We start from the raw sequence: 12,251 nt of genomic DNA on the forward strand, positions 1-12,251 counted from the left end.
CTTACATTTTTCATGGACTATTTGCAATTTGCTTTGATCTTCAACCCATGACTTCTGAAAACAGCTGAAAGGAATCTCTGCTCTGACTGTTCATTTGTAATGTAACAGGTCAGAAGATGATCCTGGGGTAAGACTGCACATCAAACCCTTGGTCACCTTTACCCAAAATCTCATCTTCCAATCAGAAACTCTCAACACAAATCCTATATGGGCTCAACAAATATTTTATGAAAAATGAATGAATAGAAGCCTGAAATGATTGAATGTCCAGGTCTCTGCTCTGTCAAATGAGAATTTTGTTTTATGTTTTATGTTTTTAAGAAAAATCACAGATGTGAATTCCACCGTCACCCAGTGATACCTGTTTTCTGGTTATCTTGAAGAAATACTCCCTTCAACTAATTTTTTATTTCATCCTGGAAAACAATGCTAGGTATTTCTTTCCTTTTTAAAATGTTAATAGCCATGATGTATATATATGAATATTCAGGTTTTGCTGCAAAGCTCATATTTCTGTGCTATAGTTTTCAGCACAGATATACTCATAATAGTATCATGTCTTAAAGATTCATTTTTATGTTATAAATTAACAGCTCTAAAAACACACTTACAAATGTAAATTTCCCCAAGCTTATCCTGGAGACATTTCTGTCATCCAAAAACAGTTCATTTATACTCTTAAGTTATCCCTGTGTATGTGTATGTGAAACAATTTAAGGCACATAGTTAATTTAAGGCACACAATTGAGTCCTTGCTTTACCAAGGAGATGAAATTCCTAAGTGTATACAATCCCTGTATTTAACAAAAGGATGTGCCCCTTTGACCAGAATGACCATTGTCATAATATTCTACAGAATAATCCACTCTCACAAGGCTTTCTTTGCTCATTAATATATGACCGAAATAGGGAAGCCAGAAAGATCGTACATAATACACTAAAAATACACTCTGGAGATGACATGATAACCCTAGATATGAGCCCACCTCTTTTCTGGCATTTAGCACCTGTCTTACTACACTCATAAATACTAACTGGCACAAATGATTTAGAAGAAATAGAAGAACCATCTCAACCATAGCCTGCTCTCAATGAAATAAGCTGCACCAGAAAGCAAGGTGCTTGAGTTAGATTACCACAAACTACACTGCATATATATAAACCAGAATACTTACAAACTTGAATACAAAAAAACTGAAGCACTTTAATATTATTTACCTGTGAGCCTGCAGCTGCATTATTAATCAGATTATTGTTGGGATGAGCAATCCAGAAAGTTGAAACAGCCCTGAAAGGCATTTATTAAGGTGATTTAAACATTCATCAGGAAAAATCCCACCTATTAAAAACCTCCCCCAAAACATCTTCCCCAAAAGCCAACAGCCCTTGACCATCACAAGTGAGTTTTTCACTCCGCCAATTACTCACATACAGTCAGTGGCAGGCACAGGGATGTAATTTCCAAACACTTTTTCCCGCATGGTGGTACACATGGAGTTATTCCTATCAGTGGGAAGTAGGGTGCCTGGTTTGGTGAGGAGTCCCAGATTGTGGAACAAAGTGTTTCTCTGTTCAATACCATCTTCCAAAAAGAAACAATGACCTAGTGTGTCAAATCCGATGGTGTCTTTTATCTGCAGAAATACAAGTGTATGATGTCATTGGTAACAAGATTGACTGCAGTTTAAGCGACAAGTGCTATTCATGAGGCATGCTCAGTACAAAAGCAAAAAGAAGTTTTCATCTTAGCTGATGGGGCAAAGTCAAATGTCAGGGTTCATTGATCTCTTAAAAGAACAGAGAAAAACAGCAGAACTCTCAGTAAAGCAGGATAGAGTAAGACATGTCGTATAACAGCTTACTTATATAAAAGTGAGAAGTCATGAGAATGAAGGAGAGTTAACTGTTTCCATAATATGCATCAACATAATGTGAGGCTACTTACCAGCAAGCCATTTGTCCCATGCACAGTGATACACCTTGAGAAGCTGTGATGAATAGATAGGCCGTCCACAAATGTTGCATGTCTGTACCCTCCTTTATAATCCACGTCTCCACACAGGTGAAAATGAACAGGATACCGCCCCAGGTGCTGCTGACCCATGTGTTTCAATTCCACATGAGAAAGATGGACTGAAGTAAAATTTTTCTTTATCTGTAAGACAAAGACAACCAAAATCAAACTAATACATAAGCAAAGTAGCTTCAGCAAAGTAGCTCAGAATAGCAAAGTAGCAAAAAATATTGTTTTAAAAGAAAATATCTGAAGGAGACTAGACTAGACTGTTTTCCTGGATCGTAATTTAGCAAATGCTTCCTTACATAAGTGAATGCTTTGAAGAGCAATAAAAATAGCCTCTCATTAGGAATAAAGGAAATGTAACAAGGAAAACTACAGAAATGGTTTCTGTATATATGTTCGGGTTTGTTCAAATATTTTGGCCATTTCCAGTCTTGTCTTATTCTTTCATTTCTATAATCTCCACCAGAGTTTGATAAATAATTATTTCTAAATCCTCCCTCAATGTTTAATTAGCACACACTGTTGTTTACTTGAGTCCTTTTTAAAAACGCCACTGTTGATCCACCACTTGAGCGATCTCAATATTTACAAACACTGGATTTTTTTATCACACTACTAAAAACAAAGAAATGACACTGACCAACATTTTAGAAATCAGTGCAACAGAAACGTAGCCAACAATAATAGCCTACTCAATGTACAAAAACTGATTTTAAGACACATGTAGCCAAAATGCAGCCCAGGAGTCCAATACATTAGTACATAGAGCAATGCTTAGCACACAGTAAGTGTTCAGTACTTTAACAGAATAAAAATCTGCATACAAAAAATATCTTTACAGAAACATATTTTGAATGTGTACTGCTTACCGTTTCATAATATGTTTTTTTTAAAAAAAACTGATTCGGGGCTTCCCTGGTGGCGCAGTGGTTGGGAATCTGCCTGCCAATGCAGGGGACACGGGTTCGAGCCCTGGTCTGGGAAGATCCCACATGCCGTGGAGCAACTAGGCCCGTGAGCCACAATTGCTGAGCCTGTGCTCCGCAACAAGAGAGGCCACGATAGTGAGAGGCCCGCGCACTGCGATGAAGAGTGGCCCCCACTTGCCGCAACTAGAGAAAGCCCTCGCACAAAAACGAAGACCCGGGCTTCCCTGGTGGCGCAGTGGTTGAGAGTCTGCCTGCCAATGCAGGGGACACGGGTTCGAGCCCTGGTCTGGGAGGATCCCACATGCCGTGGAGCAACTGGGCCCGTGAGCCACAACTACTGAGCCTGCGCATCTGGAGCCTGTGCTCCGCAACAAGAGAGGCCGCGATAGTGAGAGGCCCGCGCACCGCGATGAAGAGGCACCCCCGCTTGCCGCAACTAGAGAAAGCCCTTGGGCAGAAACGAAGACCCAACGTAGCTAAAAATAAATAAATAATAAAAATGATAAAAATAAAGGAATTCCTTAAAAAAAAAACCAAAAAACTAAAACCTTAAAAAAAAAAAAAAGACCCAACACAGCCATAAATAAATAAATAAAAAATTTTAAAAAAACCAAAAAAAAACCTGATTCTTTCAGAGATTGCATGCATGATACTGAGATTATTTGTTTTTTTGTCTGTATAATTGGTTCTTCCCAATGTAAATTGATTTAATCCTTCATGGGACAATTCTTAAATGGTTTAACTATAGGTCCAGATCAACTAAATAAAGATATAACCTTATCTTTTAATCATCTAAAATCTCATTGTTATTGGATAAAGAAATAAAATATGATTTCAATAGCCATACAGATCTCATTCCAAAACTTGAAAGTTTTTTCCACATGCACTTAGCAGCCAGGGTTTCAAAGAGTTCATTAAATCCTTTTGCCTACCATGACATGTCCCCCAAAGGTATCATAATCAAAGAATTGACACTGGTTTTCAGCGTAGCATGAGTCTTCCATTTCTCCTCGGATTACAATATTCTGGGTAAGAATTCCAACCTCAGCTCTCATGTCTACACCATCTATAATCTCACCCATGTGCAGGAACTGAGGCGTTTCTGGTTGATGAGAGCAAAGCAAAAATAACATTAGAACAATGAAAACATAAAACTTATGTCAAAAAGATAGTCCTCTTTATTCTGTAACTCCAAGACATTATTGAAATGTATTGTTTTCTTCCATTCTTCAATACCTCAGAACCACAGAATCCCAGGAAGTAAAGATTTTAAGGATTATCTAGTCTAATTCCCTACTCAATGCCTTAACCCTCACTACCAACTATCAAACCCACACACAGAGAGCTTACTCCTCCCTGAAGTAGTTCAGTCCTCTCTTGAACAGCACCAATAATCCGGAATCTAACTAAGAATCCATGCTGTCTCTCTCTCTCTCTCTCTGCTTCCTGTCCGTGTGCTCTTGTTCTACTCCCTTGAGGACAGATGAAGACCCAGATGCATGTTGGATCTAGGAAAACGAATGGTTTTGTACATGTTGATAACAGAATGTCAAGTTGTTTTTGCTTCTACTTCAAAGCTAAAGTAATCTGCATTTGGACATTAACAGTACAGAAATAACCATCTTTCCTTTCCCACTTCTTATTGTAATATTATTATGCACTTTTAAATTCCCACCTTTATTGGAAGCTTAGAAACACTTTAAGAATGAGCTTTTATCTGATCTTTACTATATAAACTCAGGAAGGAAAAATACAAATAAATCAAGGAGTTGAGATTATGGAGACTCATTATCATGTAGACTTGTTAACAAGAGTGGGAATTTCCAACTGAAATTAATGCCAGATCGTATCAAGGTTTTTTAGCTTTTTGTTTTCTGCTTATACCCTGTATTGTCAAGAAAGAAAAGTACAAAACTGAATGAAACAAGAAAAAACTGCTAAGTGGGCCAATCCCATTTTTTTCTAAAGCAAAAAATTTTCCTTTAACCTTCAAAGCTCTAAATTACCCATTGAGTACTTATTAAATAGTTACTATAAATTATTTTGTTTTGTTTTTATTTTGTTTTGTATCAAAAATGTATATTTTTATTACAGAAGCAAGGAACTATAATGAGTGAAATGCACAATGAATCCCATAATTGAGGCAATGAAGTAAGAAGCTTTGCCTATTACCAGGCTCAAAATAAGTATCTGGTAAATGACAGTCATCCTTTATAAACACAGCTTACAGTAAGAATCTTATTGTACATTGCTCTCTCTCAAAAAATATATTATTCAAGATTATGATAGGAAATGTAGTTTTATGAAAATACCTTTTTGGTTTCATTTTAAATATATTAGTGAGATCTACTTTTTGCCAAGAAAGTAGACACTCAAAAACCATGAGTTTCATTTTTTTTAATTAAAAAAAGAAAGACTTCTATTAAAAAATGAATCTGGTTTACTATTATTTAATAGTGGAAAATTAATAAGAAAGTAGTTGGAAAGGATCTTGAAAAAATCAATCCATCTAGTCTGCATCTTTTTTTTTTTAACATAGAAACTGGCACAAAAACACTGATTTGCCTATAACACATCATTAACAGCAACATTATTGCTCAATGACTACTTTTATCTAACATCCTCTGGGACTCTGGTGTTCAAAGCACCCCACTGCTAAGAACTTCAATATTGATGAAGATGAAGATGATGATGATGATGACGACTGAAGGAAAAACAAAGAATTCCAGGAGTCATATCTCAAAAAGAGTGTCTCCCAAGAGCCTTCTGAGCAGTCTGATACCTTTGACTTTGACCTGGAAGCGGTTGCACTTGGGACAGGGGAGAAGGGTGAACTCCTCTGCTTGGTACATGGAATAGTCCGTGCTTGCGACCACAATCTGATCTCCGGGTTTCCAGCTACTAACGTCATCCAGCAGATGAAGTTTCACTCCATCCACGACCTCTACCCGGAAACCTGAAAGAGAAACACCTAAACCAAAAAGCAAGAAAGAAAGTGATTTTTTTTTTGTAAAATCAACCCCCTCACTGACTCACAAATCAAAAGTTAAAATAAACACAAGTCAGCAATGCTTCAATTTGATCCATGCACAGGATGAGACAGGACATTAGCACACACATAATCTTAATATTAAGAATAACAGCTTGCCTTAGGCAATCTCTCATTTCTGTGCCTTTTTTCATCCTTTAGTCTTTATCTACAGTGTCCTTCCACTCTTAATTCGTCAACCAAGATACTATTCATCTGATAAAATTCAGGCGAACCTTTAAGTACTTCCCAAACATCCTTGCTGGAAGTAACCTTTATCTCCGGTATTCTCATTCTGATATTCTCTTTGGTATGATTCGTATCATTCCAATGGGAAGACAGCTCACCTCCCTGGAAGCTACATCAGTAAAGGCAGCAAAGTACATGCATCTGTGTATTCACTGCTCTGTCTCATAGTGCAGACTCATAAATGTCTACTGAAGGGATGAGTATTCCCACTATTATCTGCAATGTGACCTAAAGGCCACATGATAGTGCCCCAGTCCAACTCAGCTCCTTTCCTGGGATAACGTCAGGCTTGCAATCCAGGGACTACTAATTATTGATCTCTCCTAATACCTCCTTTTGAAATTCAGAGTTGGTTCCCAACTAGGCAGATGAAAACTGAAAAGTTGATCCAGCATCTCCATAACTTATACTCTTTAACATGCAACCAAGTGTAGAAGTGTTTCCTGCTTCTAAACTGTCCATGATATAATCTGTCATGGTTCAAAAAGTGATTTAATGCAAATGAATATGGAATAGATGGAAGCTATGGAAAATATGGAAATGTGGGAAAACACCACATTTCAAAGATATCTGTTTACTAACTGTACTTCACTATCATCCTTCTAATTAACTGGCAAACTACTCTGGGGCTACTTTAAGATACTGACTCTAAAAGTCGATGATAGGAGTAAAAACAACTCATTTACTCAAGTTAGGGGAATAAAAAAGAGGGAAATTTAGGCAAGGCACAAAGAGTAACACAAATATCCTTACAGTCTTGAGGACATCCTGATAAAACCTAACCTGAGCAAGTCTTGAATTCTGCTCCTTTAGACTCTGATCCACCATGTTTTCCTGTTTCTACAAAGCACCAAAAAAAAAAACAAGAAAAAAAAAAGAACCTAATAAATGTAAAGTGTTTTCTTTTTTTATATGTTTCTTGCATATAAATACTAAAGCCTATAATGGAATTCTGTCTAAATAATAATAATAACTCAAACAATAACGATAGCTAACAGTTGTGGGATTTCACATACATAATAACTTTTCATCAAAACAACTTTGAGATATAGGAACTATTATATGCATTAAAGATAAAGAAAGCAAAGGCCAAGGAGTCTGACTGACAGCTGAAAAATGATAGAGCCCGCAAATGAATGCTAATTTAATTCCAGAGTCCAATTTCCTAAACTCTATATCATTCTGCCTTCCCAAGAATCAAAACAGGCAGGTTAAAAGCAAAGGTAAACAAAAACCTCATGGTAGCAATGACAATCACTACCCCAAATTTCAGATTCTACCAAAAAGAATTATCTAAAAAAAGAACTAAGAAACATTAATTTTTTCATATAAAATTTCAATAATGCTTTAAAAAAAGATTTCTAGATGAATAAGTTTTGGCTTAAAAGACCATCAGAATTTGTTTCTGTTTAAAGAAAAAAAAAAGCTATGTTACATGGAAAAAATCTGTATTGTTCGATTATTCCTCATTTTTTTCTGGCTGTAGAAGAAAATCCTACCTGAGATATCTCCTATTAGCACTACTAAATTGGAAGTATGAAAGGACATAAATTTTATCCTCCTTGCTTCCTGGAGAGAATTTCTACCTCATCCAGAAAATAGGAGCCACTGAGAACATAGAATACAAACAATATCCTACAGTAGATAGCTAGAATGTATCCTCTTCCAGAAGAGAGGAGTCATGGGTAATGTGGAAATGAAAGCAAAATTTCCCACAAAGGAAATGTTGACTCAAGGTTTGTCAGTGTTATCCTCTGCCTGGAGTCTCCCTGGAAGCAGTTCCACTAAACTCTTCATGCAGGTCCAAATTCCTGCTTAGAAATACTTCTCATCTACCTATGCTTTTTGCCAGAGGCAACCATGACGTGGTCAAAAGAGCAGTAGTCTTGGAGGCAGAAAGCTAAGGCTTGATTCCAGGTTCCTTATCCATAATAGAAACCATCTCCTCACCTCAGACTCAGAAGGCTGCTTAGATGGAACATGTGAAAAGTCCCTGTTACATACCAGGAACTCTGTTTTAAAGCAAAAGACTTTCTCTCTTTAATTACAAGGACACAAAATACACCCAGGTCATGTTTGCATTATTGTTAAAATAGCTAACCTTTATTTAGTGCTTACTATATACACTGTGCTAAAAAACTTCATATTCTTCGCATTTGATACTCACAGCAGCTCTATGTGGTAGTTTCCATAATTATCCCCATTTTTCAGATGAGGAAACTGAGGGTTAGGAAGTTAAAGTCACATGCCCATCATCATATAGTAAGTAAAAGAGCTGGGATATGAACCCAGGCATTCTGTCTCCAGAAATCCATTTCAGTGAATACTTTGCTACAGTGCTGCTCAAAACAGAGTTATAAGCTCAGTCTAAAATAAACCTTTCTGGCTAATTACAAATGTAATAAAGCATTTTTTAATGACTCATTTCACATTAATTTTGGTTGGAAAAAAAAGCTGGTGGGCAAGCACAGACAGAAGGCTGCCTATCTACCTGGAGCCAAAAAAATCTAGCAGCAAAGTCGGTAAGTACAGAAATTCTGCAGTGAACATCCTTAAGAGAAAAAATCAGAGCATCAGTGCTAGACATGATAGTGCTTCTAAAAGGTGGATTATTATTTTTAAAATATGCTGAAGAAAAAGTAAAGACCTAAGGTAACTTTACAATACATTATTTAAGGAGAGGAAAGCAGGTTAAAACAAAATGAACACTAGGGGAGGCAACATAAATTGAAGAGTGCTAATTAACTATGAATGATAGGGTTAAACATTAATTTTAGCTTTGTACTTTTCTGTGTTTTCCAATTTGTCCATCAGATAAATGTAGTAGCTGGATTATCAAGGAAAAATTGCTAAGAAAATGAGTAATTTGTTTATACAGCATGTGTTCAAAGGTAATATTTGCTGACACGCCTATATAACGAGAAAATCTAAGGTACAAGATCATTTCACTGTCACAGAACACAACCAAAGACAGCTCACCCGATCACATCCAGATTGGTTCAACTGGTACCAAATCCAGGAAGCAAATCCATTAACTACACCATATGACTCAAGAATGAAGAACAAAAGTCCAACTGGGGGGTGCCTAAACTAGATCATTTTCTAGTCCAGAAAAAACTCTTGAGTCTAAAAGATTATGTACAGTAGGGAAACTATAGGTTTCATCTTTAACCAGTTGAGAAATCTAAACAGACTGTCATTTGAATACAATACCACTTTAAAAAAAAAATCTGTCACAATACTTACCAATGTCTTACAAGAGTATAAACTGTACTCGCCTACCTTCAATCCATTCACTATAAGCTGTCACAGAGAACTTCTGACCATCCACAGTATAAAATTCTCTTTGGGCAAGAGCCTTTCCTCCACTACTATGATTCTCATAGTTTCTCACAGATTCATTGCAAGAAGTACTTCCACCATCAATAACACCAACCAAAGCCCAAGCTTGCCTAGAAGGAAAATAAGCAGGTGCATTTGATTATTTGTCATGGTACTGACCCAAATCCCCAACACAGATGTTATGACAGGTGCTGTTAATTCTATTTCATTTTTGTCAACCCCTCCACCTCTTTTTCCATGTGTGGTTGCAAGTCCAAACTTGACTGAAATAACTGACATCACAGAAGAAAATGCACCTGAATTTTAAATCCTTGTTTGTCCAGCTCTGTAACAGGTGACACACTGATGACTATGACTTCAATTAATCATTGACTTCCTTCCTCAATGCATACCCATTTCATTCCTATATCATTCTGGGCACAAACCCATTTCTTTTTAAATGATTATTACCTGCTCTCTTTTCCACTCTCCTCTCTGCTATGTTCTCAAATCTAGCTGCATAATAGAATCACACGGAGCTTTAGGAATATATCCATGCTTAGACCCAGCCCACGCTGATGCAAACAACATCTCTACAGGTGGGGCCTGGCATTAGTCTGTTTTTAAAGTTCCCCAGATGCCACGATTGTGCAGCCACACTGGAGAACCACCAAGTTAGAGCAGTGGTTCTCAAACTCTGTAGGCATCAGGATCACCTTGAGGGCTTGTTAAATCAGATTGCTGGGCCCCACCTTCTGATTGTTTGAGGCGGGGCCATAGAATTTGCATTTATGACAAGTTCCCAAGTGATGCTGATGCTGCTGGTCTGGGAACCACACTGAGAACCTCTGAGTCACAGGTCAGAGGTTAGAGCCTTAGGTATCAACCTTAACTGCACAAATTGCAGGGGGGTGTGTCCTAGCCTTCAGAGATCCTGAGGTAAATGATGTAGGGTGGGCCCTGGGCGTGGGATTTTTTTTTAAGATCTCATGTATGCAAACAAGGCTGAGCACCACTCGATTATTGGTTTCTTAATATTCTTAAATTAAAACTGTAGAATCACTATCCAATAGATTTAAAATTTTACATGCTTTATATCTATTTGTTGAAAGCAGTATGTTTGAAAAACACCATTTTATTTCTGTGATACTGTGATAAACATCCCAGGGACTTTGCTCAAGCTTGTGGCAAAATCAATCAAAAAAAAAAGAAAGAACAAAGACAAAAAGTCAGAAAATTTGCCTTAAGACTCCTGGTTTAAAACATGAGAAGAAAAATGTCAACTTCCTACTGTAGAAAAAAAAAATGCCAAATGTAATCTATGCTAGACAGATGGCTGGATATTCACGGATGAAAGTTAACCAAAGCATGCCTACAACCTTACAGATTCTACACCCACCCCTGCGTGGATTAGCTACTCTTTGGCCGACTGTGCTTTATACCTCTATTTATATTCCTTGATACAGCAGAAAGAATCAAACGAAGAATGTCTCAATTTATTATCTCCTGTGTGAGAGGGAAGAGGAAGAATATCAGAGGCTTCCTTTATTTACCAGAACTGCCTCAGCAACTATAAAACAATGTTCTATTCTATTGATATTATCTCCAAAACACTCCTACTTCCCTCCTCCACTTGAGGAAAATTTCAGCATGCCAGAACATTATCTTCAAAGGGGCATGTTTATGTACCCTGGAGATAATGTCAGTGCAATGGAATGTTGGCAAAGGATCACAACTCTAATTCCTCCATCAAATCAGCAGCAATATTTCTAAATTCTAAAGGGAATTTAGAAACAGTAGGGAGAGGAACCCAAAAAAAGTCAAACAAAATATTCATAGCTAATGAACACACAAACCTAGAACAATAATGACATAAAGAAACAAAAGTTGTAATCTCCGGTATTACTGGATAGTGAAACAAAGTAGGTGTCTGACTTTGAACAGACCACACTTCCATTCATAGGTCTATAAATTATAGAAATATGTGTACATAAGCATGAAGAGATGGATAAAAGAACACTCAGAGAAGCATATTTTATAAGAGAGGTCTGAACTGGACAACCACCCAGATGTCCAGCAGTAAATACACTGTGCTATAGTCATACAACAGAAAATAAACAGCAATGAAAATAAGCCACCCTGCATGCACCAACATAAACGACACTCAATAACGAGGCTGAGCAAATAAGCCAGACACAAAATATAACATATTGTCTGCTTCCATTTATATGAAGTTCAAAGACAGGCAAACCTGAACTTGAGTGTTCTCCACAAATTCAGGGGAGTGGTTTACCTTTGGTGAACAGAGGGAGTGGTCAGTGAACAGGATGGGATAGGATGGGGGCTTCCAGGACACTGGCAACGTTCTCTTTCTTGATCTGGGTGGTAGCTACCCTGATATCACATGGTGATAAGTCATTAAACTCTACATTCTTGTTTTTAGCACTTTTCTGTATATATATATATAATATTTAATTAAATCACCACCACCACCCCCCCAAAAAAACCACCTCTAAGCCCTCCTTCTCTACAGCCTACACAGTATACTCCTAAACTTCCCTCGGGCTTCTCACCTTTGGGAAGCCTCTACTGATTCCCCAAGGCTCCTTCTATTTGCACTCGCATCATACCCTGTAGCTGCACTAAGTGTCTCATTGTACGATCCCCTTCTACTTAGGTCTCTGTTTATCCACCAGATTAA

At 37.4% G+C, this 12,251-nt stretch overlaps 1 protein-coding gene across 6 annotated transcripts in view; it reads right to left on the bottom strand.

Moving 5' to 3' along the window:
- Positions 1–12,251, bottom strand: part of CEMIP2 (cell migration inducing hyaluronidase 2) — a 78,294-nt gene that overhangs the window by 42,053 nt on the left and 23,990 nt on the right. For all 6 annotated transcript variants that reach the window (XR_014247277.1, XM_082401367.1, XM_082401366.1 and 3 more), the window contains 6 exons: positions 9,512–9,681; positions 5,735–5,923; positions 3,885–4,054; positions 1,946–2,155; positions 1,429–1,634; positions 1,219–1,288 (listed from right to left, as the gene is read on the bottom strand). Coding sequence is in view for 5 of the 6 variants with exons in the window: in XM_082401367.1 (XP_082257493.1) it covers positions 1,219–1,288; positions 1,429–1,634; positions 1,946–2,155; positions 3,885–4,054; positions 5,735–5,923; positions 9,512–9,681 (1,015 nt within the window). In the remaining variant the exon portion in view is untranslated. The remainder of the gene's footprint in view (positions 1–1,218; positions 1,289–1,428; positions 1,635–1,945; positions 2,156–3,884; positions 4,055–5,734; positions 5,924–9,511; positions 9,682–12,251) is intronic.

This window comes from Balaenoptera borealis (assembly GCF_965194805.1).
Source record: "Balaenoptera borealis genome assembly, chromosome: 8".
Taxonomy (NCBI): Eukaryota; Metazoa; Chordata; class Mammalia; order Artiodactyla; family Balaenopteridae; genus Balaenoptera; species Balaenoptera borealis.